The 27,072-nt window shown below is 31.7% G+C and overlaps 4 protein-coding genes across 31 annotated transcripts; 2 read left to right on the forward strand and 2 right to left on the reverse strand.

Moving 5' to 3' along the window:
• Positions 1–130: 130 nt before the first annotated feature.
• Positions 131–4,726, reverse strand: LOC6620118 (polycomb protein PHO). 4 transcript variants are annotated; one of them, XM_032724032.1, is made up of 7 exons: positions 4,527–4,725; positions 4,192–4,440; positions 2,493–2,634; positions 1,673–2,436; positions 1,319–1,610; positions 762–881; positions 131–708 (listed from the first exon to the last, which is right to left on the reverse strand). In XM_032724032.1, exons 2-7 carry the CDS (start codon positions 4,316–4,318, stop codon positions 561–563), a joined length of 1,593 nt encoding a protein of 530 aa, XP_032579923.1. In that variant the 5' UTR covers positions 4,319–4,440; positions 4,527–4,725; the 3' UTR covers positions 131–560. The 4 variants fall into 4 exon arrangements, with proteins under 4 accessions (XP_032579923.1, XP_032579922.1, XP_032579921.1 ...); XM_032724031.1 differs by having other exon boundaries at positions 1,673–2,439; positions 4,533–4,724; XM_032724030.1 differs by having other exon boundaries at positions 1,673–2,439; positions 4,527–4,724.
• Positions 4,727–6,813: 2,087 nt separating this feature from the next.
• LOC6620119 lies at positions 6,814–14,292 on the forward strand. Of its 10 annotated transcripts, none has more exons than XM_032724022.1 (11): positions 7,860–7,956; positions 9,155–9,330; positions 10,111–10,203; positions 10,323–10,468; positions 10,669–10,829; positions 11,342–11,983; positions 12,181–12,308; positions 12,366–12,851; positions 13,773–13,915; positions 13,978–14,059; positions 14,110–14,292. In XM_032724022.1, exons 2-11 carry the CDS (start codon positions 9,214–9,216, stop codon positions 14,110–14,112), a joined length of 2,001 nt encoding a protein of 666 aa, XP_032579913.1. In that variant the 5' UTR covers positions 7,860–7,956; positions 9,155–9,213; the 3' UTR covers positions 14,113–14,292. The 10 variants fall into 10 exon arrangements, with proteins under 10 accessions (XP_032579911.1, XP_032579916.1, XP_032579919.1 ...); XM_032724024.1 differs by having other exon boundaries at positions 7,869–7,956; positions 9,160–9,330; XM_002044295.2 differs by having other exon boundaries at positions 7,932–8,071; positions 10,111–10,161.
• Positions 14,192–18,702, reverse strand: LOC6620120 (phosphatidylinositol 5-phosphate 4-kinase type-2 alpha). 7 transcript variants are annotated; one of them, XM_032724037.1, is made up of 10 exons: positions 18,612–18,702; positions 18,203–18,360; positions 18,047–18,144; positions 17,722–17,971; positions 17,539–17,669; positions 17,307–17,475; positions 15,811–15,962; positions 15,663–15,757; positions 14,460–14,524; positions 14,192–14,402 (listed from the first exon to the last, which is right to left on the reverse strand). In XM_032724037.1, the coding sequence occupies exons 2-10, from the start codon at positions 18,338–18,340 to the stop codon at positions 14,295–14,297; spliced, it is 1,206 nt and encodes a 401-aa protein (XP_032579928.1). In that variant the 5' UTR covers positions 18,341–18,360; positions 18,612–18,702; the 3' UTR covers positions 14,192–14,294. The 7 variants fall into 7 exon arrangements, 6 of the variants coding, with proteins under 6 accessions (XP_032579928.1, XP_002044332.1, XP_032579925.1 ...); XM_002044296.2 differs by having other exon boundaries at positions 14,192–14,406; XM_032724034.1 differs by having other exon boundaries at positions 14,192–14,406; positions 18,531–18,659.
• A 1,428-nt stretch (positions 18,703–20,130) lies between these two features.
• Positions 20,131–26,731, forward strand: LOC6620121 (microphthalmia-associated transcription factor). Of its 10 annotated transcripts, XM_032724077.1 has the most exons (11): positions 20,372–20,460; positions 20,554–20,558; positions 22,332–22,804; positions 22,903–23,233; positions 23,286–23,405; positions 23,470–23,898; positions 24,478–24,498; positions 24,746–24,905; positions 24,963–25,204; positions 25,263–25,421; positions 25,479–26,731. In XM_032724077.1, exons 1-11 carry the CDS (start codon positions 20,454–20,456, stop codon positions 26,046–26,048), a joined length of 2,517 nt encoding a protein of 838 aa, XP_032579968.1. In that variant the 5' UTR covers positions 20,372–20,453; the 3' UTR covers positions 26,049–26,731. The 10 variants fall into 10 exon arrangements, 9 of the variants coding, with proteins under 9 accessions (XP_002044333.1, XP_032579971.1, XP_032579964.1 ...); XM_032724073.1 differs by lacking the exon at positions 20,554–20,558 and having other exon boundaries at positions 20,137–20,460; positions 22,325–22,804; XM_032724075.1 differs by lacking the exon at positions 20,554–20,558 and having other exon boundaries at positions 20,137–20,460; positions 22,325–22,804; positions 23,527–23,898.
• The last annotated feature ends 341 nt before the right edge of the window (positions 26,732–27,072 follow it).

Below are 27,072 nucleotides of genomic sequence, written 5' to 3' on the forward strand. Positions count from 1 at the left end.
TCTTAAATATCTTTAACACTCACCAATTTAATTTATTATCAATTCATTTTATTAATAAAACTGTTAAATATCACGTCAATTGTCACCATACCCTTTATTACGGAAAATTACAGATGCAAAATCAAAAATGTAAAATGTGCTGTTAACGTACTTTTATTCACTGTTGCATGAGCTTACTTCTAAAAATAGAACTACAAAATGTAAATAAACCTGCTTGGCAAACAGCATACAGAAAAAAAAATCGGCATATAATTATTGATTTTAAAGAACAGGTTAGGGCAAATTTATAATTTTCTGTGTACTAAATTACAATCTGATTTTTAGTAATAAATATCATTTTGACCACATTAATCAGGTTTTCGTTCTCAATCAATTTGGTCGAAATCAAAGATGATAACCGACTCTTTTTTTTACGTAAAAATTAAAAAAAAGTAAATATATTTTTATAAAATTTTGGAATTTGTTAAAAGGTCTTTAAAAGAATGAAACGAATATTACTTTTGCAATCGTTCCAAATTTAATCGAGACACGGACACCTAAATGTTGGTCGATATACACATTCAGTCTGCATATACCACAAACGGTACATGGTTTTCTGTAACACTATCCTGTAGCTCAACCTTAACATAGTTTGCAGAGGTATCTTCATTCTGGCTGTTTGAGTCAGCGTTTGAACAACCATTTTTCCCCGAAATGCTGGTATTTCTCCTAAAAAGAAACCAATTAAAAATAATTTAGCTAAATTTCATATCAAAACTTACTTTGCTTTTGCATGAGTTAATATGTGCGATTTTAAATTCGTGGATTGAGCAAATTTTTTACTACAGGCATCAAACGGACAGACAAATGGTCTATCTCCAGTATGTATTCTTACGTGTGTTCTGCAAATAAATTATAATTAATTATTTATTTCAAAAGAGAGAGAAAACTAGAAAATTGTTTAAAAGTGTGGCAGCTTGGAGGCGTTAAAAGAGGCGTGACCAAGGTGTTTTGGTATACAGGTATAATATATATATTTTGATATATTGGCAAGACACAAACAAAATACATTTTTCAAAAGTGTGAGCGTGGCAGTTTTGGGATCTTTGTGGTCGTTAGAGGGTGAGTGGCAACATAGTGGCATCAATTCAAAAAATGTGGTTTTTAAACAAATGAAGAAAACAGAAAGTAATTGTAGACAGCTTGTACAGTACTTCATACTAGTCATAAACTACCCTAAGAGTTTGCCAAATTTATTCTTTACTTCCTTGGTTGAAACATTTTTTGGTTACATTCGTGATAAATTAGCCAGTACATGTGTTTTAATTTCTTACTGTACCTTAAGTTAAAATCCAGAGAAAATCGTTTTCCACATCCCTCGAATGTACACTGAAATGGTTTTTCACCGGTGTGAACCAACTGATGTCTTTTAAGCTTTGAGCTTTCTACGAAAGCTTTTCCACATTCTGCACAAACATGGACTCGAGGACCGTGAGTGTGCAAATGTTTCCGCATCGCAGATGAGTCTCTGAAGTGCTTATTACAGCCCTTATGTGGGCAAGCTATTTTTTTATCATTTGTATAAGCTACCGTAACTTCCGAAAGATTCATTTCACCACATCCAGTCGAGTCTATTAATAAAATTTAAATGGAAATAATAATTTTGATATTTTGCAAATTATATCATTTTTACCTGTGTTGTGGAGAGTTGATTGTGATGTTGTTGATAAGCAATCATTTACTTGCCCCTCATGCAAGCCAATACGAACTGGCAGTGAGCTGGGCAAGGCATGTAGATCACCGGTGTTGTCCGTATGATTACTTAAAATTCTGTGATTATTAATTGTCATTGCGGCAGTTTCGTTAACCAACTGAATACTTGAAGTATCCGAAACCAAGATTGGCTCTTCAAAGCTTAAGGTAGTCTTGGATAAAATTCTTTCGGAAATATTATTTTCATGGGACAAATTTCCCCTTTCCTTTCTTAAATGATCCATTATCTGAACTGAGCTTATAGGATGAGGTATTTCAAGGGTATGTGCATTTGTAAATTTCGACTCCATTTTCTGGTATTCTTTATTTTGTTGAGACGTAAAGCCATCAATGTCAAATTCCTCCTTTCCTTTTAATAAATCCGAAGCCCCAACGATTTGATCTGAAGCAGAGTATTCATCGTCGGATATCCCGGATGCCCACATTGTAACACTAAACTCTCCCTCCATAGTTTTAATATGAACAAGCTTTTGTTCCCACCGTCTTGACTTGCCATTTGAATTAAGTATGGTTGTACCTAAGCTTAGGAAAGGTGAACTTTTATCGACAGAACCAGACTCTTCTGTATTAATATCATTGTTTGAGAAACTATTTGTTACACCTTTCGAAGTTTCTTGATTTTCGCCATATCCAATATTTTTAAAACAGTTGATATTCATTTCATAGCCAATATTCGTGTTCATTCTTCTAAAAATAAAAACATTTTATTAATTTATATAAATCTTATTTATTATACTTACAATTTAGAAGAAAATATATCATCAGCCGCTTTTAATTGTACGTTTCCATGAATGTTGTATTTAATTGCGTTATCATTTTTTTTTGATTCTGAATGAATAATTCGATCAAACGCATTTTTTCTGTCTAAGTCGTAGTGGTTGCCTGAGGAATGAAAAAAATCGTTGAAAAAAAATTCAAAACATACATATGAATATACATTAATAAAAATAAATGAACTTATTCACAATTCTATAAAAAATAAAATAAAAATAACTACGATGAGATGTAGAATGATTTTCCTTCTAAGCTTAAGAACAAATTTTCTACGCGGGTGCAGTCCTGTACTCTACACATTAAATATAATGTTTTAATTTGGTTTATTGCATTGTCCTTTTAAATATGCAAGTCAACCTAATCAAACTCACTTTCTACAATATATTGATAATTTCGTTACTTTTTGTTAAACAATATCAGACACTTCTATTCTAATGAACAGCAAAAAAAAAGATGTAAATGTGCTCAATTTCCATTTTGCAAAAGTAAGTAAAATAAATGGGTCATGAAAGGGTCAGGGAAAATATTTCACATAAGTGCATATTCATATAAGTGCATATGGCATAGCAGGCTTGGCCGTATTTTTCTCTGAAATTAACATGCTTAATCTCAACTTTCTAGCTTATATAGTTCCTGAGATCTCGACATTCATACTGCCAGACATGTCCAGTTCGACTGGATCAAAAATATATATACTTTAAAGGGTCGGGATCGCTTCCTTCGGTTGCAATTGTTTTTCGAAAATCCCTTTACTTTAAGCCTGATACTTTGCAAGTTTAAGAATACTTATATAACGTTATAAATTTCCAACTAAATTAGCTACTATATTCCCTACATAAAATATTTGCATAACTAATTAAAAATACTTTAAATTAAAATTCTTAATCAAATATCTATATAAATTCAAAAGCAAATTCGGACGGAGATAGGCCTGCATCCGTACATAACGGAACTGGTATATTCACTCTTAAATCGAACCCTAGCAAGAGCCTGTGAGCAACACCATCATTGAACTTGAACGTCTACGGCACATTCAAACTAACGCTTATAATGGGTACCCGGTTTCTGTGCCAATACAGGTAACTCACGAGAGATGAGTATTTAGATGAATAGCCTCACCCCCGTCAACGCTGTGTTTTGAGGGAAGTCTTCCCATCTTGCCTCCTTTTGAATCTGAAATCACAATTTTCTAAAAACCTTAACCTAACATAACATTGAACAATCTGATGATACTTCGTATCTTTGATTCCTAAGCGCTTAAAAGCAGGCATTAACGATTAGAGCTTGGTTTAAAAATGTGAGTCTGGCGGTTCAAAAATAAAAACAAAAGCTAACATCCACAATATTAAAACTTCAAAAGTGGGGACGTGACAGTTTTTAAAGGTTTGTGGGCGTTGGAGTAGAAGTGGTAATTTTCTCTAGAATGTGCAATGCACATGGTGCATGCTTTATCTTAACTTTAATTAAGGATATATACATATGTGGTCGATACCCTTAACATACTTTTCAATGAATATAGTATACCTTTCTACTCTACGACCAACGGGTAAAACAAGTATATATTTTTCTGTTTTATGCTTCATTTAACAGCGTAACAGGCTGTGTTTTGTTGTTATAATTAGATTTTCATACATAAATGTATGTAAAAACATAGACATAACATACCTTTACTTATATCGTGTTCATTCATTTTCCGATTGACTTTTGTGTTGCCTATATCTTCATCGTACTGTTCACTTTGAAGAAGAATTCCAAAACGTTCGTATGCCATATTTACAATACTATAATCCATATACTTATGAGTTTAAAATTAGTATTAAAGCATTTCAAATGCTAGCATAATTGCAGGCACATGTGTTAGGTAAGATTTGTAGGTTTCCTGAGTGTTGCATTCCCTGAGCCTAATTGATGTATCTGAAAGATTAGCATTTTTACTGCCATTAGTCCATATTTAGGTAATATAAGACATTAATAAAATATCACGTATGATTGATACGTACACTCACAGAATTAATAATTGTCATATTTAAGTAGGGAACATAATATACAACATTAAATATAACAAACGGTTCGCTAAGAAAATGCAGTGAAGATGTAAAAAAATCTGGTTGAAATAATACGAAAAATTAATTAAACACCAAATAATGATAGTCAAATTGTTTCACTAAAAGCCAAGGAAAACAAAATAATTCAAGTAATTTTTGTAAAACCCGATACCAAATGACTCAAAATATTGAAAAGGTTATTCTGCTTGTTTGGCATGGGTATTCGATGCCTAAATACTTGTGTTTTTGCAAAATACTAATCTTTAGTATTTTTTACAACCCAAAATATATCTTGATTCCACGTCGACTAGCTTCTAAAATATAAAACGGGCTAGTTTGACTAGTTTTATCGCTACACATATGCATTTCGAAAATGTGGAATTAGCCTCATTTCAGAAAACCAGTGCAATCATGCTATAACCATCCCTCCCATCGTTAATGATGATTTCCCAGCTTAATGAAATACATTTGACTTTTTACAAAAGTGAAACCCAATATTATAAAGCTAATGTAAATGGAAACTTACCTATGTCCGATCAATTTAATTCGATTTGAAGGTGTATGGAGACAAAACATTGTCTCGACTTGTATACACAATTCTAAATTTATGAGACTATATGAAAAAGCAGCAAACTTTTGTTTTACATTTTTCAAAGGTAAAAAACTAAATTCTTATTTTACACGCGTTGAAACGCTTTTTGTATGGATGGGATTGCAGGTGCAAGTGTTACTGAGTTGCTGCAAGCTACTCGCTCGGTACATACATACCGTTTGCATACACTGGCATATAATTTTAACATTTTATTATATTTATTTGGAACATCAAGTTCTGATAAAAATTTGAAAGAGGCAACTGTTAAAAGAAAGGGGAATGTTCTTATTGTCTGGAATCAGGCACCGCTTTTCTCAAAATTGTTGCTATCGGAATGTTTCGTAAGCAGTAAACAGCTGTTTAAGCCGTTTTCCAGTCAATGAGCGGACAGCTTTTTCACAGTTTTAAGTCCGATGTTTGCAATTACTTTGTTATTGAACTTTGACCATTTAAGTAATTAAATTAAATTTAATTATTTCCAAAAAACTCTTTTGGCCATTCTTTAAATTAATGAATGAATTCTTTTATATTTTTTATAAGTACTTTTACGTGCCTGTTTCGTTTTACCAGCAGTATGGCAACCTTCGCGATAACTTTTATCAACGTACTTATCGACTCCTTGCCAAATCGAAAATATTTGTTGCCGACGGCAAAATTTTGTTTGTGAATTATGAGGTTGGGTCAGAAATACATTTCTTATGAAATAGCTAAGTGGTAGAATGATCTTGTGGTGATACGGAGTTAAAATCGATAGACCACTGAATAAGCTATTTTTTTCCTTGCTAAATAAGATCTGATTTGATATAAAACAAGCATATACTTTTCATTTCGGCCAAACAAATAGAAAAATTCTTACGAACTCGAAAACCGGAGCAGCAATTTTGCGATTTCAAATTGAAATCGTAAAATTCTTACAAATTCGATTACCGGATTATGCCAGACTAACTCGGTTATTGTTTTACGCACACAAGCAAGAAAATTCTATTATTACATTTTTACGCTCTTAATTTTACGCGAGCGGAGAGAGGTCAATTTTGACCGTCACCGTAAGTGGCATTGTGTTAATCCAACTTTATTCTATTATCTCTAATCGTTTTTTTTAACGCATATGTAAATATATTTTACTATTATTTATATGTATCTTTGTATTTTATTGTTTCCTATATTGCATCTATCCTCTCGCAAATCGAGCCATACTATACTCGGCAGCACACTTCGGTTGGTTGCGCGGGAGGTGTGGACTTGGGACTAACGCGTAAAAAAATATTAATGTAAAGAGAAACTCTAAAAATAGCAAAATACCACGCTTTACCTCGGGATTGTACACATATATATATATTTAGTACGTAATCACTTCTTCACGTTTTGCAATCAAGTCAGATATGCAGATTTTAGGTGCAATATAGAAACCACACGTTTAAATATATATGTATGTAATTTTAAATATGTTGTAGGAATCTACAATAAATTTTTAAGCTGTTAATTAGGGACATTCCATTAATAGAGTGTACCGTTGACCACTTTCAGATATTTGAAGTTCCCATTTATCAATATCACGAGGGTTCAGCAAATTTGGGAAAAAATTCCTAAACCACATTGTCCAAACTTCTGCGAATTCAAATTTAGTTCTTTGGTTATGGTTATGGAAATGTACCCAAACCTTTGATGACATCTCCTTCCGACTCGGTTAAAAGCAGTTCTCCAGTAGACTTCCCCTACTATCAGATACCCGTTACTCATCTGGTGGAACTGCAAACTCAAAGTTCCACAATTTTTCTAATATATCGACAGATACTGGTGAATAAAATGAGAAAAAAAGTAAAAATTATTCAAAAGTGGGCGTGACAGTTTTGGTAGGTTCGTGGACGTAAGAGTGGTCGTGTCCAAAATGTTTTTGGTATACCGATGGAAATTGGCAAGACGAACAAAACGAAAAAAAACCACAAATTTTTCAAAAGGGTGGGTGACAGTGTTGGGCGTTTGGTGGGCGTTTCAGACCGTTTGTTGGCAAATCGATAGAAATTTACAAGACTAATAAAAATATGAGTGTGCGTAGTAAAATGGGTCAACAAAATTGCGCTGCGTCATTGTTTCTAGTATCTGTATGCTTAATCTCAGCCTTCTAGCTCTTATATTTCCTGACATATCGACGTTCATGCGGACAGGCAGACAGACGGACGGACAGGCCCAGATCGACTCGGCTATTGATCCTGTCACAACCCTCCTGTTACCAATCAGGTTATAACCCTTTTACTCTAAGAGTAACGACTATAATGAGCCATTACGTTTACGTTATTATATTCATCCTTTGTTTTTTAAATATACATATAAATAATTTAAGAGTATAGAAACATCGGTCATAGAAGCCAGCTAGCTTTATTATTTTTCTTTAACTTAATCGCCTACAAATTAAAAGAAGAGAGATCGCTTTAGTGAGCACTCGGAACGAGCCTATTCGTCTTTATTTTTATATACTCCATCTTCCTCGCTCTCCTGCTAGCTGAATCTGATAGTCGAGGAACTGACTATATCATTCTTTCTTGCTTTGGGTGTGTTTTATGCAAATCTGTATTAGAAATAGAATGTCGTGCAGGTTGGTTTATTTCGTTTTATACGGGTCTCAATTCCAAATGTGCATTTTACATGCTTAAAAGCTTTAAATATATTTCAAAAAGAGCTTTTACTCATTTAAAATAAACTCATTTTTGAACATTGTATCTACAACATGCACACAATCTGACAACGCGAGTATACATAAAAAACAGTCGGTCTTCAACTTGCGAACGTTAATAGGTAATGATTAATCATCCAGAAAAGTCTACGTTTAGCAACTTTTAGTACGAGCAATTAGTTAATATTATCATTATTAATTTGTTGAACTTTGTTACACCCAAAATAATTTAACAAGGTAAATACCATTTGTAAAAAAAATTATTATAAATTAAAAATCAAATATTTTGTGCATCATTTAAATATATATTTATCATACAATGCCGAAGACTTGTTGAGTGTGTATTCGTAGAAAAGCTTCCTAATTATATAAATATCCTAGATAGAGATCGGGAATAGGTGTCATAAATAAAATTGTATTTTTTTCCCAAAAGATAATATTCTTTAAGTGCGACATGTTCTTCTAAATAATAAAAATTTTTACAAAAGGTACGAGTTTTCATTTTCGAACCGCTGTCAAGCAATCGATTTTTAATAGTATGAATTTTTAATCTAAATTAAATTTTCTTATATCAACCAGTTTAGCAAACTATTTTAGAATTTTAATATACCGTTCAGCAGACCGGCAGAGACAAAACGTCCACAAAATGTTTTAGTATTTTTCCTTTTTATTTTTTTCTTTGCTAATAAAGTGCTATATTATTCATTAAAACTTTTACAAATTTAAAGAAATTTACAAGACTAACATAAAAATTACAAAAATGTGTGTGAGCTTAGAAATAAACTTAAGCTGTGTCTATGTATCCAAAATCTGAATGCTTAATATCAACATTCTAGCTTGTATATTTCGTGAGATCGCGACGTTTATACATACATACATTCAAGCGGAATTTTTTTCTAAATACAACAAATCAAGAATTATTAAAAAATGTGTTTTTTTTAATTTTTATATTTTAAAAACCTGTCCGAAACATACAATCAATATTACTGGAATACTATTAAGAGGTTTTGCACGTTGAGCTTGCAATCGACCCTTCCGACCTTTACCACTTAAAAAGGTATTTTTGTCAGATCTCTTGTTTCAGTAATGCTATAATCAATCCAAACTTTAACCACGAAGCCGATCAAATTAAATAGATATGTATGGGCTCATGTGCACTATTAAATATAGTAGCTTTGTTGCATACATGCATAATGTAGTATATACATATATCCATTTCAAACGCATAGCAAATTCTATTGCGCTATAAAGTTATTTCCGTAGGTGACCCTTGGATAGTTTCTCTATCTATCAAGTAAAATAATTAAAATTTTATTTCAGCAAAGCTATCATATTGCAGTCAGCACTTTAAAATTTACCAAGGAGCCGATTAAAATAACATGGACACTCTGAGCCCAAATAGTTCAAAAATATCTTCCGGAAATGAATTACCCTCAAAAAAAAGCAAATCTAAGAAAACAAAAACAAATGCATATGATAACCAAAATATAAATATGGTAAGATTTGTGGATTTCACTAGTTTTAAGATATGTGTATGCAGGAAAAATATTTATTAATAAATTTTAATTTATTAAAAAGTCTTGTGACACTTGTTCAGAACAAGTTGGTTTCAGAATATCACCACGCCATGTAAAGTATATATATATTCTTGATCGGGATCAATAGCCGGTTCCATCTGACCAAGGCCGTCCGTATGCACGTCTAGATCTGAGGAACTATAAAAGTTAGACAGTTGAGGTGTAACAGAAAGATTCCAGAGATATAGCCGCAGCGCAAGTTAGTTTCTAAATATTGCCACGCCCTCTCTAACGACCACTATCCGGCTAAACCTGCAAGGCCCCCACTTTTGCAAAACGTGTTTTCTCGATAAGTCAAAATATGTTGAAAATTCTCTCGCTGTTTAATGGGTATCCGATTGTCAGGATCACGCGGGGAACTCGTCTATAGCGCTTTTTCCAATATGCCATGAACATCCATAATGTTAAACTTTTTTTTATAAATTAAGAATTTACCTTGGGCAGTGACCACAAAAAGTCGTGAGCAATAAAAGTAACTGCCGCTTTGTGGCCATAGTTTACAATCTCTTAAACAGTACCCTATCTTATTTCATATAATAATCTCCCTCGCGCTCTTTTAACCTGAGTATTTAGATAAAATAGCCTCTATGGTATTACTGGGTATATTGTGATGGAAAGATATCTAACTCATTGTAACAAAGTGGATCATACATTCCAACCAATTTATATTGGTTAAATTACAATTCTTTTATTTTCTAGAAAAAAAGTTTTACAAAATTCGATGATCTACAAAAACGTAATGTTATTCATGTACGTTCACGAGATTCTAAAAAAGCTCAATCACTTTTTCGAGTAAGCTAAGTATCATAAAGTTAACGCATTACATTTACAAAATAACAAAAGGTGGTAGATTTTTGAATTTATATCAATTTTAGTAGCTGCTTGAAAATGTAATTTTTTAATTTTATCAGTCTACAACACCTGAGAAGGTTGAAAACTGCCACCAATGCAAGAAACCCGTATACAAAATGGAGGAAGTCATTCTTAGATTGAAGACAGCAACAACTATTTTTCATAAAACGTGCTTACGTTGCAAGGACTGCGGCAAACACCTTAAGTGAGTACCGAAAAGAATATATATATATATATTATATTATACGGCTATATATATACGACTATATTATATATAATATATATAATATATATATATATATATATATTGTTGAACCAATAATAATACACTTAGTAATAATCGATGAATTCAATCAGACTCATTGAAAAGTATGTTACACGTTGAAATATGGTAATAACCCACAGATTTGATGGCTACAATGTTCATGATGGAAGTCTATATTGCTCTATGCACTTTAAATTAATCTTCGCGCCGAAAGTAGTTTACGAAGAATTTGCCCCACGAAAACCCGAACTCATAATACGAGAGAATCAGCCAATTAAATTACCGCCGGATGTTGCTAAAGGTAAGAATAATTCTGCAACAGTTTATTTTAAGAATATCAGTTATTATTATTTTTATTAGTGTCACATCTAAAAACATTAACTACAATATACTGGTGTTTTTTAAAGTTTCATCTTTTTCATATTTCTTTACAAAATTTTCTTGCGAATCGATCCGTACGATACAACAGCGCCCTTCAGTCTGCGTGTTAGACCAGCGCAAAAAAAATTGTATATAGTTTTACTTACGATTTAGTCAACACAAAAAATTCGATTGCTTTGGCTATCTGAATTGTTTTCCCCATTTTAACTGGAAGAGAATGAAAGACTATAATATACCCAGCAATGGGGGCGAGAAGGTTAAGTCAATAACACGTATCATTCGTCGTTTCCGCAAGATTAGGTTGTAAACTTTTTTTTATATTGGGTTCATGAAATGTGGAAAATGTACTAATCAACAATTTATTCATTTTATTTAACATACATTTATGGTAAGAATGAATTTATAATCAAATATAATTATTAACTATTTTAGCATCCGATAAACCAAGTCTTGGCCTTGACGAGCTCCAAGAACTTAATCTGCGCTCAAAATGTAAAGTTTTCGAAAATGGCTATAAAGAACATAACAATAATTTACGAGAACGTCAAGATATTGCTATTATGCATAGCAAGTCAATACAGTCAACACTAACTAAGCTTCATAAGCTAGGGATACCTAATGCAGAACTAACCAAATTAGACGATAACAACAACAGTGACAATAATTATAGTGATGACGAAAGCAACACGAATTTTATGTGCTTAAAAAAGGAGATCGAAAGAGAAACCCCTGTAGGCTTGGGGGAAGCGATGAACGATATAAGATCTAAGTTTGAGCAAGGTGACCTAATAGCAAAGGAAGGGCGCCGCGAGGAAAGAAAACAAGAAATACAAAACATACGCTCTCGATTGTTCCTGGGTAAACAAGCAAAAATAAAAGAAATGTATAAATTAGCTGTTGCTGAATCAGAACAGGCCGTTACATCAGTTGGAAAAACCCCAGATATTTGTGCTATTAAGCCCACTCAGGAAATAAAGAACCGATTTGAGAACGGTGAAGTTTATAAAGATAGTAAGATACTATCAAGCGAAGTAAGTTGTGGTATTCATGCGGATGCGGATGTATTCGAGTCTGGTAAGGGTATACTATAACAGCCGTCGTAAAACAGCACAGTTAATTGCAAAAAAAAGGCACGTATGAAAAACTGCACACAATGTATTTTTACTATTTTTTTTGTAGTTTGTGTTTTTTTACGAACCTGTTATAAGTAAAGTATATCATAAAATAATAATAACTTTGCTAAATATACCTAAGCTTTTTTAATAATACAGGAATAAGCAAAGCATCAAGAAACATCTTTATGGAACTAGATGCAAATATAATTTCGAGTTTAAGCAATCATGTAAAATATACCCTCCCCAATACAAAATATCAGTTACATAATCAAAAAGTGCAGGAGGTGAGTCTATAAATCAAAAGTTAGCACGTTTTTATTTTCATGACTTTTAAAATACAGAATAGCGATGTTGACATTGTCAAATCCGACTCAAAGCCAGAAGAAGTTAAGGCCGCCACCGAAGAGTTGTCAAGAAAGTTTAAATTCTTCGAAACATATTCTCCGGCCGAAAATAAAAAAGGGATATTCCGCATGACACCGCCGCGCGAGGGCGTTGTAATGTTTCCACCCCCAGACTCCGATACGAATCAACAAATTAACACGACTTTATTCAATGATAACGTTTTGCAGAAAACAAAAACAACGTCCACTATTTTAAATAAGTTTCGCGAAATGGAGGAAAAAAAAATGAGTGATGAACACAAAGAAAAAACACCAAAGCCAATGAAGTGTTTTACTCCACCACCTGAAATTTCACATCAAGTTATCAGATCAGATACTGAGGAGGAAAGCCAAAGTGACTACGAACAAAATAGTGAAAACGACGAAATGCAGTCTGAAATTGTCCCTTCTAACTCTTGTTACAACGATAAGGCTTTTCTCGAGGTAAGATATTCTTAAACTTGAATAAATGAAAAAGCTTATTTATCTAATTGAAACAGGCGTTATTCAAGTTTTTTTTTTAAATAAATTTCAATCGTACCTTATATATAGATTTCCCGACCATAAAAGTATATATATTCGTGATCAGGATCAATGGCCGACTCGATCTGGCACTGTCCGTCCGTCTGTCTGCCAGTCGGCATGAACGTCGAGATCTCAGGAACTATAAAAACTAGAAGGTTAAGATTAAGCATACAGATTCTAGATTCTAGATAGAAACAGTGCAAGTTTGTTGACCCATGTTGCCACGCCCACTCTAACACCCAAATTTTTAAAAAATGTTTGGACATTTTTTCATAATTTTTTAGTCTGGTAAGTTTCTATCGATTTACCAAAACACTTTTTGCCCCGCCCAAAACTGCCACGCGCACACTTTTGGATTATTTTTTTAAAATTATTTTCTCATTTTATTCACCAATATCTATCGATATCCCAGAAAGATTATGAAATTTTTGACCCATGTTCCCAAAATTTGGCCATGCCCACAAGCCGCTTCCGGTATGTTTTATTATTTTGCTCTCATGTGTATATCAATATGTCAAAAACGTCCACGCACGCCCAACGGCCATACATTTTTTATTTTAAGGCGGCTTATGGTCAAAGTTTTTCAAACATAAATTCCATGTTATATTGTAATTACATGTTATTACTATGTAATTCCTACATGTAGGAAAAGTCTTCGACGAATAATGCTTCTCGCTAAATCTATTACATAGCATACATAAGTGTAGTTCGGTAATCTTAGACAGAGTAATAAAGTCCTGTACTCCCAATGACACCTAAAGAGTCTTAAATGTTTTATAGCTTTAAGTTACCAGAAGTAATTACAAAGTATATTAAATACACATACTTATCGTTTTTTAGGCGCAAAGTGTTGCACGAGCTAAGCAATTAAGAGCGAAATTTGAAAAATGGCAAAAAAACGAAATAGAACAAGAAATAAAGGAAGGTCGCGTTGATGTATATTCACAGCTTATTTCAAACGAATCTATTGAAAGTGCCAAAACGTAAGATCAAACTTACTTATGTATCTTGACTAATTTGCAAGGTAATTGTCCTTTCATTTCAGAATACGTGAACGCTTTGAAAATATGAAAAAATCGGAAACTGCTATGGAGAACACATCAAAAACTCAAATAAAACGTTTTGTTGTAAGTGCATTACAATAATTTTCCTAACCCGACTCACCAATTTATTCTAGTAACATCGTGATGGTCCACTAATTTCGAATTATCACTCAAAAGGATATTTAAGGCAATATATTGGCATTCACAAAAAGTTTATCATCTGGAAGCTTCAAAATAATATCTTATATTTTATGTCTTAGATAAATACATTTTTGACATTTTGAATGTGGCAAATACATAATGAGTATAATACTTTATTCTATAGCTTTATCCATAAAGTCCAAGAATCGTTTGGCATATTGTTCAGGGTCACAGGTTGATATACCGTCAACATTACTACCATATTTAACGGTTTTTGCTGCTTTGGCTGCCTAAAATATGCTGGTAAAATTAAAACATTTTTTTAAAGTATTAATTTAAATACCTGTTTTTTAACTCCATATTGTGTAAGAACGTCAATAATAGCAATAAAGTAAATTTCGCGTTTTTCTGCAATACAGTTCAAAATATATGTTAATTCTCTAATTTTAATACCGGTCATCCGAGTAGTGGCAAAACTGTAATAGTGATTGGGCCAAAAAGAAAAATGTGCACTAAGAAACCGGTCATAAAAATCTCATTAGTTAACAACTGAAAGGTTTGCAATTTAAATTTATTAATAGGGTTCTATAAAAAAATGGTTTACCTGCATTGTATGTAAAAGAACAAGTAGTTATTTTAAAAACGGACTTCTAGAGAGTAAAATATAAGTTTTCTGTTTAATCTTAATTGATCAAATGAAAACAAGAAGAAATAATAAAGCGATGACTTAAAATTGTTATGGAACCAACCATCTCTGAAACACTTTTGAGGAGGGACTATTACTCGATACACAAACTTTTTGTGTAAGTACAAATATAAATGCAACATACAATTCTCAACATTATTATCTATTTATCAGAGATGCAGAGCCCAAGGTTTAATTTAGACAAAGTAATTTCTATGTGCTCTACAACATCGAAAAATTGAATTTTAGGCTGTTGTCTGAATGGCGGATGAACTCTCGCAAGTTTTTAATTGGCAAATACTTAATTTTAATTTTACAAAAATGTATGTTATTGGGCTATTTATTATTTAATAAATTATTTAAATAAAACTTTATGTAACTTTACCACATATGTTGCTTAAGGATATTGTTATCTTTGTAAGTGCGCAATGCACGAAACACATAAAATCAATCGAAATAGTCATGATGGTTGACGATTGATGCAACAGAATTTGTATGATGTTTGGCAGTAAAAGAGGTATTCCCAAGTTTTGTTGAAGCTACGAGATTAAGTGCCGAATCAAAAGAGGAAGTTAGAGCATCCTATTCAGAAATCGGTACTCCCCGGTACTTATTTATTCATGCATAAAATGGAAAAACACCATATATTGTTTGTCCAAATATTTTGGATAAAAGCTTCAATGTAAATTTTGTTTAAATTATTTTTTTCAGTATTTCCTTTTTTACGTCGAAAACACGTAAGCATCACTCTCAAAAACTTCAAAATATATAAAAACGAACAATATAAAAATATATGTAAGTTGCATGTTGATTGTTAAGTTATCAGGGCTAATGAGTACAAAACTTTTAAACTAAATTTACCTTCAATACTTGGAATGTCATATATGTCAACTTCATAAACGACTTCTTTATACTGTGCACCTCTTGGAGAATCAGGAGGAGTGTTATACGTCCAGCTTTAACAAGAAGCGAGTGTATTTAAGGCTTAAATAAAATAATTTTTATTTACCGTTCCCCGCTATCGCATTCCTCGCTTTCGCTGTTCTCACTGCGACCAACAGTTAGTATATTATCTCCCTGCAAAGCTTCCTCCTCTGCACGAACACAGTCATGCACGCCGACCAACAAAGAGTAATCCATAATGTGCAACTTTGTTAGAAGCTATAATAAATATAATATATAACATATGATATCAAAAAGTATTGGTAATTTACATTTATAAATAAATAAATTATTAAGTCTTGCAAGACATAATTATATTTACTGGTTATTTCAAGGTTTTTAGATCAATTTCTGCAGATTAAATGGTTTTCGAGTACCACTTCGTATGAGTTTTTTTTATTAATTAGATTTAACGCCATATTGAGATTAAAAGATGAACATTTCAGAGACATGCGCAGTGCAAGTTGGTTATCCTATGTTGCCACGCCCACTAGCCGCCGAAAACTGTCACGCGCACACTTTAAAAATGTTTTTTTGAAAATTTTCCTTTTTGTAATAGTTCTGTACATTTTTTTTCGATTTGTCATACAACCTTTTACCCCCCACAAACAAAAACGGTCTCTCCCATACTTTTGAAAACTGTTTCGATATTTCCATCTTCCATACCAAAAACTTTTTGGACACTTTCCTTTTAAAGCCCCCTAACTTATTTTTATTTTTTTTTTGCCAATTTCTATCTGTATGCCGAAAAATTTTGAAAATCTTATTCGCAATCCTAGTAAGTTGAGTAACGGGTATTTATAGTTGACGAACTATAACGTTCCCTTTTGTAAGGTATTATACCTGTTACTCGCAGAGTAAATGGGTATACTATATTCGTTGGAAAGTATATAACCGGTAAAAGGAAGAGTTTCCGACCTTATAATGTATATATATTCCTAATCAGGATCAATAGCCAAATAAACAAACGTCCATCCTTTTGAACGCCTATTAAACTATTAAATCTAAAGAATTCAGATTAGACATGAAGATTCCAGAGGCATAGACGCAGCTTCTAAATCTAAATCTTGCTACTCTAACACTCATAAGCTGCCCAAAACTGGGAAACTATATATACACATATAACTATATTTACACATATATTATTGTTATAAAACTATGCATGTCGAACTTCTTTGTCCAATCTATTCACATTTTTCTCCACCCATCTTTGTCGTTAATATAAGAGTTTATCCTATAGATTTTTGCCTATTTTATACCCATTACTCGTAGAGCAAAACCAAAGACATCTGCCAAGCCCACACCATCCGACCAAAACTGTCCCGCCCACAGTTTTAAGATATGAATTAATTTTTTTTTTTTTTTTGCCAATTTCTATCGCCCACACCTTAGAGCATAAAAATTTCACCAATTTCCTACCGATATTCCTGAAAAATGCTGGAAATTTTCGATCACTTTTGGTCTAGCTGAGTAACGGGTATCTGATAGTCGGGAAACTTGCATTCTTGTTTAAATTCTGATAAAAACAATTGGTATACAAATAAAAGAAAAATGTTCGCTTACATCCACATCGTTGCTCAGCGTGTCCATTAGTTTGTCCTTAGCTTCCTTTCCAATGTCTAATTTAACTTTTTGTTTTATAAAATCATTGTCCTTTAAAGTCGGCAAATTTTTTTCAAGTTCCTTTTCTGATGCTTCCCGATCAACGGTGCTACCTTTTAAATCAAACTTTCTATCAAATAAATAAAGGTTATACTATACATATAAGCAGTGTAACTTTCAACATATTTCATACTTGTGTATTGTCAAGTGGGAGCTGAAAACATTCCTCATGACAACGAAGTAATATTGCACACTTTCTACAGTGATACGATACATTCCCAAGTATTGCGGTAAAAGCGTTTTTCCGTGTCTTTCCACAACGTACTAAAAATTATAATAAGGGATATTTTAATCAATTAAAACATACATTACTCACCGGATGGTATTGCTTTAAAAATGCGTGCATTCGTTCAATTTCTTCCGATGTCAAACTTTTTATTATAAAAAATTTATCATAACTCTGATAAAATTGCGCTCCTGATTTTCCAGACGAATCAATTTGAATAGGTTGGGATCGAGTTAAGGACTCGCGATAGTCGACATCATCAACACCAAATCTTTCACGTAAATTTCGAAACACAAGGGGGCAATATTCCTTGACTTTGAAATGTGACGGCATGTTTTCTCTGTAGTGGTTATAATAACAGGAAGAGACCGACAACAATTGAGAATATCAAATATATATTTGTTTGGTTACTTACTTATTAAATAGATGATTATCCACCTTAATTTTAGAATAAGCACGAAAATCGTCCGGCAAAAGCATTACAGGTATATTTACGTGACTTAATTCATTAATCTGGAAATATTTAAAATTAGCTTATCTTTGCTTTTTTGGTTAATTATTTGTTACATACAGTGTGATTTATTCCCCACATGAACACACTTAAAATTGGTTCATTGGCTCTAAATAATTTAACCTTTTGATGCTTAACCCTGAAGTGCTTCTTTTTTAAAATCCGGGGCTGGGATGTCGATGAGATCTTTTTTTCCATATTTTAAGTGGCAAAAATGACTAAAAAATATAGTTTAACATTACTAAACAAATTAAGCAAAATTAAAGTTAAAGCTGATGAGCCACTAAAAAAACCAAATTATTTTAATAATACATGCATATATATCTATTTACACATATAGCGCAAAATTGATTAATACAATGTATAGAGTTGCATGTAAATTGTTTACCAATTTACATTAAACAGAACTTTGGTATTACATTTTAATGAAAGTTAAAAAAACCAAGAGTTCATAATATATTTAGTTTACTTATGCTTATTATATTTTACAGTGACTCGCACGCTTTTGAACGGACAAATTTGTAGTTTACATAAATTTATAAAATGAAATGCCTTATCGATAAATTCAGACATGTATTCATTGATTTTTATATCGGTATATGAAACGCTGTTTCCACTTAAAAGTTATTCTGATATCACAATTTTATACTTTAACTCTTAAAGTATATATACCACAATAATGAGATTTAAAAGGTTTTACACAGAAGAAAGCCGGTACCGCGTGCCTCCCCAATGTTTCTAAACGGGTCTTCACAGAGTTAAATATCTTTTAATCTCTTATTACAAGCATGCATTAATAATAAAAACCACTTAGATCAAACTATTAGACTAACTGCCTTGTATATTAAATGTAAAAGTTTTTCTTAGGAGTTATTTTTAGAAGAGCAAAAGCGCATTTTCGAATATGAAGACTAATTTAAAGTTTAGCAGAAATGTGCGTCCATCGAAATTCTCTGCTATAAATGTTTATATTTTAAGCTGCCAAATTAACACCCGGACAGAATTAAAATAATAAAATAAAAATTCGGGCATGCTCCAGTATTCGAATTAGAAAGAATTTTACGATTTCGATTTAAAATCGAAAAATTTGTCTTCATATTCGAAAATGCGCTTTTGGTCTTCTAAAAACATAATTCGTAAGAATTTTGAAATCGAAAAATCGGGGCTCCGGCTTTCGAATTTGTAAGAATCTTTCGATTTGTAAAACGGGCACTTTTGTTTGGTCGAAATGAAAAGTAAATGCCTATGTTTATATCAAGTAGTACTTTGTATATTACACATCACCCCACAAGATCATTCTGATACATAGATATTTTATACAAAATTGATTTCTGACCGCACCTCGGAATCGAAAAACAATATTTTGCCGTCGGCAACAAAAATTTTCGATTTGGCGAGAGGTCATAAGTACGTCGCCACAAGCTATCGTGAATGTTTCCATGTTGTTGGTGAAACGAAACAGGAAGTTAAAAATACTTTTAAAATATAAAAAAAATTGTGAAATTTTGGACGCTCTAAAAAAAGCTAAAACAGCTGTTTACTATTTATGAAGCATTCCGATATCAGAAGAGTTGCGAAAACCTGAGTACCTAAACACGAAATCGAAAGATTTTGTCCAAACAAAAAGGAAAATGAAAAAGAAAATCTTAATAAGGAGACAAGTAAAAATGTACTTAAAAACGTTACCACTCTTGTTTAAAAAGTCGCTTTAAATAACTTGATTTCTTTCCGTAATAATAAGATAATTATGCAAATTGCATTTAATTAGTTAAATTGTCAAGTCAATTGTTGTCGTACATTGAATGTGTTTTGATTACTTTACTTTACTTCGCTAAGATATGTTATTGATCATAAAATGCAAGATAATTATATCGTAGAATTTTAATGAGATACTGTCAGTTTTCTATGCTCTTTTAAAATCACGAAATATGTGCGATCACTTACTGGCATATTCTCACCACTATTAAAAGCTCTAGCCGTGTTATGAAACTTTAGGTATTCATTAGTAGGTCCGAATCTGTAACTGCTATGAGGCGAATTTATGTGAACTTCAGAATTAGTAAAAAATAAAAATTGTTCTATGTTTATTGTTAGTTGGATGTATGCAATTTCTAAAGTATAAAAAATTAGTACTTGAATCGTTATTTAATCGCAAATATGACGGAATCTGGAATTGATTTGGGCTTTGATATGGAGTTTGATCTAAATATAAGCTTGTTGAATGATAACGAAAATATGGATTTCTTACCAAATGTTACTGAGAATATGGAGTTCTATGAATTGAAATCATCATCACGCTGTTTACGGCATAATGAAATGTAAGTAGTTTGCAATGTAAATATATTGCACATTAATCTACAGTCAGCGTTGTCAATGCCTGAGCTAATGCTAATATTTATTTTCATGATCAGTATATGTACGTATAGATATGAATGTACACTGAAATACATACGTATAATCAAACGTACATCCTTTTCATATGAATATATGTATGTACGCATCTGCGCACAAGCTTTATATTTGAAGTATGATTAGCGCTATAGTATAATCTTATCAAGCAAACATACAACATGTGTACGTTATATGTCTATAAAATCAAATAAAACATGACAAGTATATGACAACAGGAACATACATAAATTTACTGATTGAATATCAAGTTATGCTTGAAAAAATGTAGTTATGTGTACATCAAGTTTTGATGTAATAAATGTAAGTACAACCATACGTATGAAACCGACAGGCTTTTAAAAGGTGTTATAAAAGAAGTTTAATTGGTACAAAACTCTCTTAACTAAAGAGAGTTGCAATTTCAAATATGTACATACATACTAAGGAAATCGGATCAGTTTCGATAAAAAAATTCGTATGACATTCCTTTTATTATGAATCCAAATATCATATTATAACATACAATTAATATAAATTATAATATATAATATATAATATTAATATAATAAATGATACTTATAATCATATATTATAAATTATAAATGTAATAAAAATAATAATAAATAAATAAATAATAATAATAAGATAATATATATAAATAAAAAAATATAAATAAATTATACATTATACACTATACATTATACATTATACATTATACCTTATACATTATACCTTATACATTATACATTTTATATTATACATGATATACAATATACATCATATATTTATATATATATATTATATATATATAAATATATTAAATATATATTATATATATATAAATATATTAAATATATTTATATATTGTAAAATATATAATATATAATATATAATATATAATATATAATACATAATATATAATATATAATATATAATATATAATATATAATATATAATATATAATATATAATATATAATATATAATATATAATATATAATATATAATATATAATATATAATATATAATATATAATATATAATATATAATATATAATATATAATATATAATATATAATATATAATATATAATATATAATATATAATAAATAATATATAATATATAATATATAATATATAATATATAATATAATAATTTGTAATATATATTATATAATATATAATAGAAATTATATTCGACAACAAATTTGTCGATATGCAAACGAATCTTGATGTTTACTTTAATATATACCGTATACACAGCAGGTATAAACATATGTATGTGCAAAAAATAAGTTTATGCTTTCAAGGTGGTTTTCTATTCAATGATAGGAACATGTCTTTTTAATTTTATTATATAAATATATATAACAACTGACAACAATAAATATTTATATAACAGCTATATATAAGAACTGAAACTTTAAATATATAATAATATTTAAAATAATTTTGTAATACATAATACAATGTATTAAATGTATTACAATAAATTGTAATACATTTGGAATACATAATCCTTTTGTTTTGAATGAAATGAAGAGTACTAATTTTCTCTTAAACTGTATAAAAAATATATCTATATTTGATTTCTGAACATTCTTCAGAGAGCGAGCATAAGTATGCCAATACTGTATTACCCTACAGATGTGACATCATATATTAGTATTATTTTGAGTTAGCATGCGTACAAAAGACCATTCTATCACATTTGCTAGCTATATACAAGATTAAGGTCTTTAAAATACTCTAAATAGTTTACCGACTGTTAAATATAATGTTTTCTTACTGGAGCAAACAGAATATATCAAGCTCAGTAGACGGAAAAAAGACGGACAAAGTTTCAACCATGAGAAAAAAAAATTCAACAAAAGTTGAAATGGAGAAAAAAGAAACGCTTTTGCCGATTACAGAAATGCGTGCTCTGGGATTTCAAGATTTCCTTAAGCGCGTACAGACGTTACAAATGTCGCACAACGAAAGTCACGATTTAGTCAATGGACCAAATATCTGCAGTTCCATGGATATTGAAGTCGGGGAAGAACCTCCTACGACATCTTTTACCGATAACATAGATAAAGCGTGTCCTTCACAAGTTCTGCGATCATCTGATTGTGATTGTGTGCCACTTTGTATGACAAATATTCGTGTAACAGTTGGTATTGACAAAGACTTAGAAATGATTCTTGAAATGGATCCGAGTATTGTAGATTTGGGTGATATTGCTGAAACTGCAGAGCCGCGCATAGTGGGCTTACCTCCACTTCCGGGTGGGTAGGTATATAAAATTAATTTTTTGTTAAGGTTATACATTTATATGTACATTTTGCAATATGCTTTAAAATGTATTATCTTTATTATTATTTAAACAGACCTACATTTAAAACTGCTACTCCCACTTCACGAACACAACTAAAACTGCAGCTACAACGGGAACAACAGCAACAAATGATGATACAACAACAGACTCTAGACACTGCTATGGACCCAAAAATGCACCTATTGTTTGGCAGTGGGCAGGGGCTCATGGAATCGGAATTCATTGACAGCGGTAGTACCAGTGCTTGTGGCAGCGGGTCATCCAGTTTAGAACAAATGTCTCAGTTAGTGCAAATGGACAATTTAATTGAATCGTCAAGTGGAGCCAAGCTTAAAGTTCCTCTTCAAAGTATAGGAGTAGATGTGCCGCCCCAAGTGCTGCAGGTATATATATCCTGGAACAGAAATATAAAATTTTAACGAAAATAAATTACAGGTCAGTACAGTGCTTGAAAACCCCACAAGGTATCACGTTATCCAAAAGCAAAAGAATCAAGTGAGACAATATCTCAGTGAATCCTTTAAGCCGTCTATATGGGGCAGTCATACCAGCGAAGTAAGTCCTTAAAATTGATTGGTCACAAAATAAATTCATATTAGGATACCATTTTAAACTGCAGATAAAATTAGCAAATAATTCGGTGTCAACGGTAAATCTTCAAAATTCATCTTTACAGAAAGATATTTGCGACCCATTGGAGCGTACAAACCGATTTGGATGCGATTCGGCTGTGAGTGCTAAAAGAATTATGCCTTCCGATGACGCAATGCCAATTTCCCCATTCGGTGGTAGTTTTGTACGATGTGATGACATAAATCCAATTGAGCCAACTATATTAGGACCTAATAATCATGGTTCTGGGGAACCAGAAAATGCACATAGAACCGCCCAGTTGGGACTTATTAAAGCTAATTCAAGCCTAAGCTCAACGCGTTCTTCTTCAGGGATTGTTAATTCAATTCGAATTTCCAGTACATCAAGTTCGTTACAGTCTACCTCAGCTCCTATTTCGCCGAGCGTAAGTTCGGTTGCAACGAGTGTCTCTGAGGTGAGTACAAAATTGTCTATTGCTAAAAAATTTGAAACAATAATAAAAAATCAGTAATGAAAACAAACGTTTTGTAAGAAAATGATGACTTCATCAGCGTAGCGGTCAAGTCTCAAAAATTCTTTTGAAAAAATAGACTTTCAAAAAAATATATACGTATTAAAAAACGTTAAGAATTATGTTATAATTGTATCAAAATTTTAATTCTTGAAATGTTTTTATATATATCGATAAAAAACATCTTTAAAATATGTATGTAAAAGGTGTTTTTTTAAGGAGTTTTATGTTTTGAAATTGATAAAGAGGTTATAAGCAGATTTGTTTACACGTTACTCGAAGAGTAAAAGTATTTGATATCGCTGCTCAGCTGTTAACCCAGTCGTCATGAATTGCCAAACCAAACTGTATATACATAATATAGATGTAATAGACCAATGTCAGCTGACATCAAAGATGCCGAACTGAAAAAAAAAACACCGGAACAATTTTATTTATATACTTCAAGCTAATCTGCCAATTTCAAGATCATATTTTATTTTAATATTAATAATTAGTTTATCAATTTATTTAAATTTACAGCTACCATCATTCGACAGCGATGTAAGTAAACACAGATTAACAAAAACTAACTAGTATTAAATAGAACCAATTAAATTATCCATATTTATGTGGGTTTGTTAACGATAAAGGTCGCTATTTAATCAATGAATATTGTATTTGTGCTTTATTTGTATTTTGTATCTTACACTTTTCTTTACATAAATAGTCATTTATAAATATAAGTACCTTTTTGACTTTCAATTTTTGATATAGATTTATTTGAAAATTAACATTATATTTCTTTCAGCCAGATGACATCTTTGATGATATTTTACAAAATGACTCTTTTAACTTTGATAAAAACTTCAACTCTGAGCTTTCAATTAAACAGGAACCTCAAAATTTAACTGATGCTGAAATGAATGCCCTAGCCAAGGACAGGCAAAAGAAAGACAACCACAATATGAGTAATTTTATACAATAATCTTTACAAAACATCTTAATACTAGTATTGTTCATTTCAGTTGAGCGAAGGCGACGCTTTAATATAAATGACAGAATAAAAGAGCTTGGTACCCTTTTGCCAAAGGGCAGTGATGCTTTTTACGAAGTGGTTCGAGATATTCGTCCAAATAAGGGGACAATATTGAAGTCCTCTGTTGACTACATTAAATGCTTGAAACATGAAGTGACTCGCTTAAGACAAAATGAGTTACGTCAACGTCAAGTAGAGTTACAAAATAGAAAGCTCATGTCTCGAATAAAAGTACACTTTAATCGCTTAAATTGTATTCTGTAACTAAAGTTTTTTTTTTTTGCTTAAGGAATTGGAAATGCAGGCCAAGTCCCATGGAATTACGTTATCAGAAAACCACTTAACATCACTATCAGCGCCTACTCAACCTTATCTTAAAAGTTTTAGCCTGTCGCCTACTGCTTCTCGGAGTCGTCGATCACTATTTGACAAACCTGTTGAAAAAAAAGTAAGCCCTCATAAGCAAGAAAATATTATTTACTAATATAATGATTCACTTATAAAGATACAAGTTATTGATGGTGTCGATGGAAATATAAGAATGAATCAGATTGACGAGTTTATGGATGATTGCAAGTATGCAGTCCAAAGCGGCGATCCGATGTTGTCCTCGCATAGTCACATGGAATCCGCGCCACAATCACCGAGTTCAAAACAATTGAATAGTGCAAGTTTTGAACCAAAGAATTTTTCGGAGGCTGATGAAAGCCTTTTTAGAGGCAAATCAAGTTTAGCATCAGGTGACTGTTGCGGTATTAGTTGCAGTACTTCGTGCTATATTCAACACCAATTGCCATCGCGTGATGGCTATCCAAATCATTCTCACCACACGGGTATACGAGAAATTCGTAGTTTGTCTGATTCGGCTCAGAACTCAGAGTTTAGTAGGCTTGAGCATTGCGATGATCCACTTCTCTCATCTTCCCATAGGTCACTTGGCACAGTAGACGAAGATCAACATAATTCAGTTGATATGTCCGCAGTCATGGTACATGACTCCCTATCCGCTTTGGTAGATGACAACAATAGCGAAACAATGGTTCTTGCATCTGACACATTGGATATTGAGTTATAAATGATCAAGTTGTGAAAATTCGATATAATTTTTTGGAGGAATTATGTTAAATTCTACAAGGCTTAAAAGGTCATATCCTTTACAGTTTGTCAAACTCAGTGAACTTAAAATAACATGCGCTGTTATATGTGTAGACCGTTTATTTCAATTCATACTATTGATTCACTGAACATTACGTTTACAAATGTATTATGATAAAATCGACTTAACGCTATCTATGTATAAACGGTATAACCAATCACCATATTAAATTTGTTACCTTAGTTTTAGTAAATGGAAACTGTTAGACTGTGACGAAACAAATATATGTATCAACACTTACTTCCAAGAACTACATAGGCACAAACAAAATATACCGATGAGAGAAAAGAAATTTTAAGTTTTTAAGTTATTGTGGATCTTTTGATAAGATTTGTTATTTTCAGCTCATATGATTTGAAAAAAAAAAAACGCAATAAAAATGGTCAAAAATTACACCATTTTACCATTAATCTTAATCATCAGGTATAATTTCAGAGCGCCTTCCTATTCAAATAAGGAGTTGTGATAATTGTGTGTATTAACATTGACAAATGTTTTATGTATAAAATAAGTAAAAGATTCCTTAAATATTGAATATATTAATTTTGTTCGGCTTAATATATACTACCAAAATTTGAATAAAATGACTAGTGCTTATCCCACTTTTAAACTTCTGCAGGGGGACTTCAGCATAAAAAAGATTATTTATTTTAAAGAAATGGGCTATTTGAAATTTAAAGACATCTGATTTTATAAAATAAAAACGTATATCACTCTGGTCTGGCCACATAATGACAAAACGGACCAGGAAATTGTGCAAAGGCAACTGATACGCTGTAACGAACTGTTTTTCTTATTTCTGCTCGCTACGAGTTGCAACGGCTAGCTCAGAGAGTTTGTGAATATTCGTCCAACCAAATTTATGATTTGTGATTGTCCGACCAAGGAAAAGACAGAGGTTCTGATTGAAGTCGCTTAATTGTAAGGTTTTCACGGCTGACTC

This window comes from Drosophila sechellia, chromosome 4, assembly GCF_004382195.2.
Source record: "Drosophila sechellia strain sech25 chromosome 4, ASM438219v1, whole genome shotgun sequence".
NCBI classification, from domain to species: domain Eukaryota; kingdom Metazoa; phylum Arthropoda; class Insecta; order Diptera; family Drosophilidae; genus Drosophila; species Drosophila sechellia.

Excerpts from the sequence above, each read along its gene's own strand:
- LOC6620120 (XM_002044296.2), bottom strand. The coding sequence starts at position 18,340 with ATGGAAAAAAAGATCTCATCGACATCCCAGCCCCGGATTTTAAAAAAG. Across the intron at positions 17,972-18,046 it reads GATAATCATCTATTTAATAA|AGAAAACATGCCGTCACATT; the intron begins GTAAGTAACCAA and ends TAACCACTACAG. Across the intron at positions 14,407-14,459 it reads AATATGGAGTTAAAAAACAG|GCAGCCAAAGCAGCAAAAAC; the intron begins GTATTTAAATTA and ends AGCATATTTTAG.
- LOC6620119 (XM_032724020.1), top strand. The coding sequence starts at position 6,829 with ATGACATCTCCTTCCGACTCGGTTAAAAGCAGTTCTCCAGTAGACTTC. Across the intron at positions 11,984-12,180 it reads TGCGGATGTATTCGAGTCTG|GAATAAGCAAAGCATCAAGA; the intron begins GTAAGGGTATAC and ends TTAATAATACAG. Across the intron at positions 13,916-13,977 it reads TCTATTGAAAGTGCCAAAAC|AATACGTGAACGCTTTGAAA; the intron begins GTAAGATCAAAC and ends CTTTCATTTCAG.
- LOC6620118 (XM_032724031.1), bottom strand. The coding sequence starts at position 4,318 with ATGGATTATAGTATTGTAAATATGGCATACGAACGTTTTGGAATTCTT. Across the intron at positions 2,440-2,492 it reads GATATATTTTCTTCTAAATT|AAGAATGAACACGAATATTG; the intron begins GTAAGTATAATA and ends TTTTATTTTTAG. Across the intron at positions 1,611-1,672 it reads ATCAACTCTCCACAACACAG|ACTCGACTGGATGTGGTGAA; the intron begins GTAAAAATGATA and ends TTTTATTAATAG.
- LOC6620121 (XM_032724073.1), top strand. The coding sequence starts at position 20,300 with ATGACGGAATCTGGAATTGATTTGGGCTTTGATATGGAGTTTGATCTA. Across the intron at positions 20,461-22,324 it reads TGTTTACGGCATAATGAAAT|CAAACAGAATATATCAAGCT; the intron begins GTAAGTAGTTTG and ends TTCTTACTGGAG. Across the intron at positions 25,422-25,478 it reads ACAAACCTGTTGAAAAAAAA|ATACAAGTTATTGATGGTGT; the intron begins GTAAGCCCTCAT and ends TCACTTATAAAG.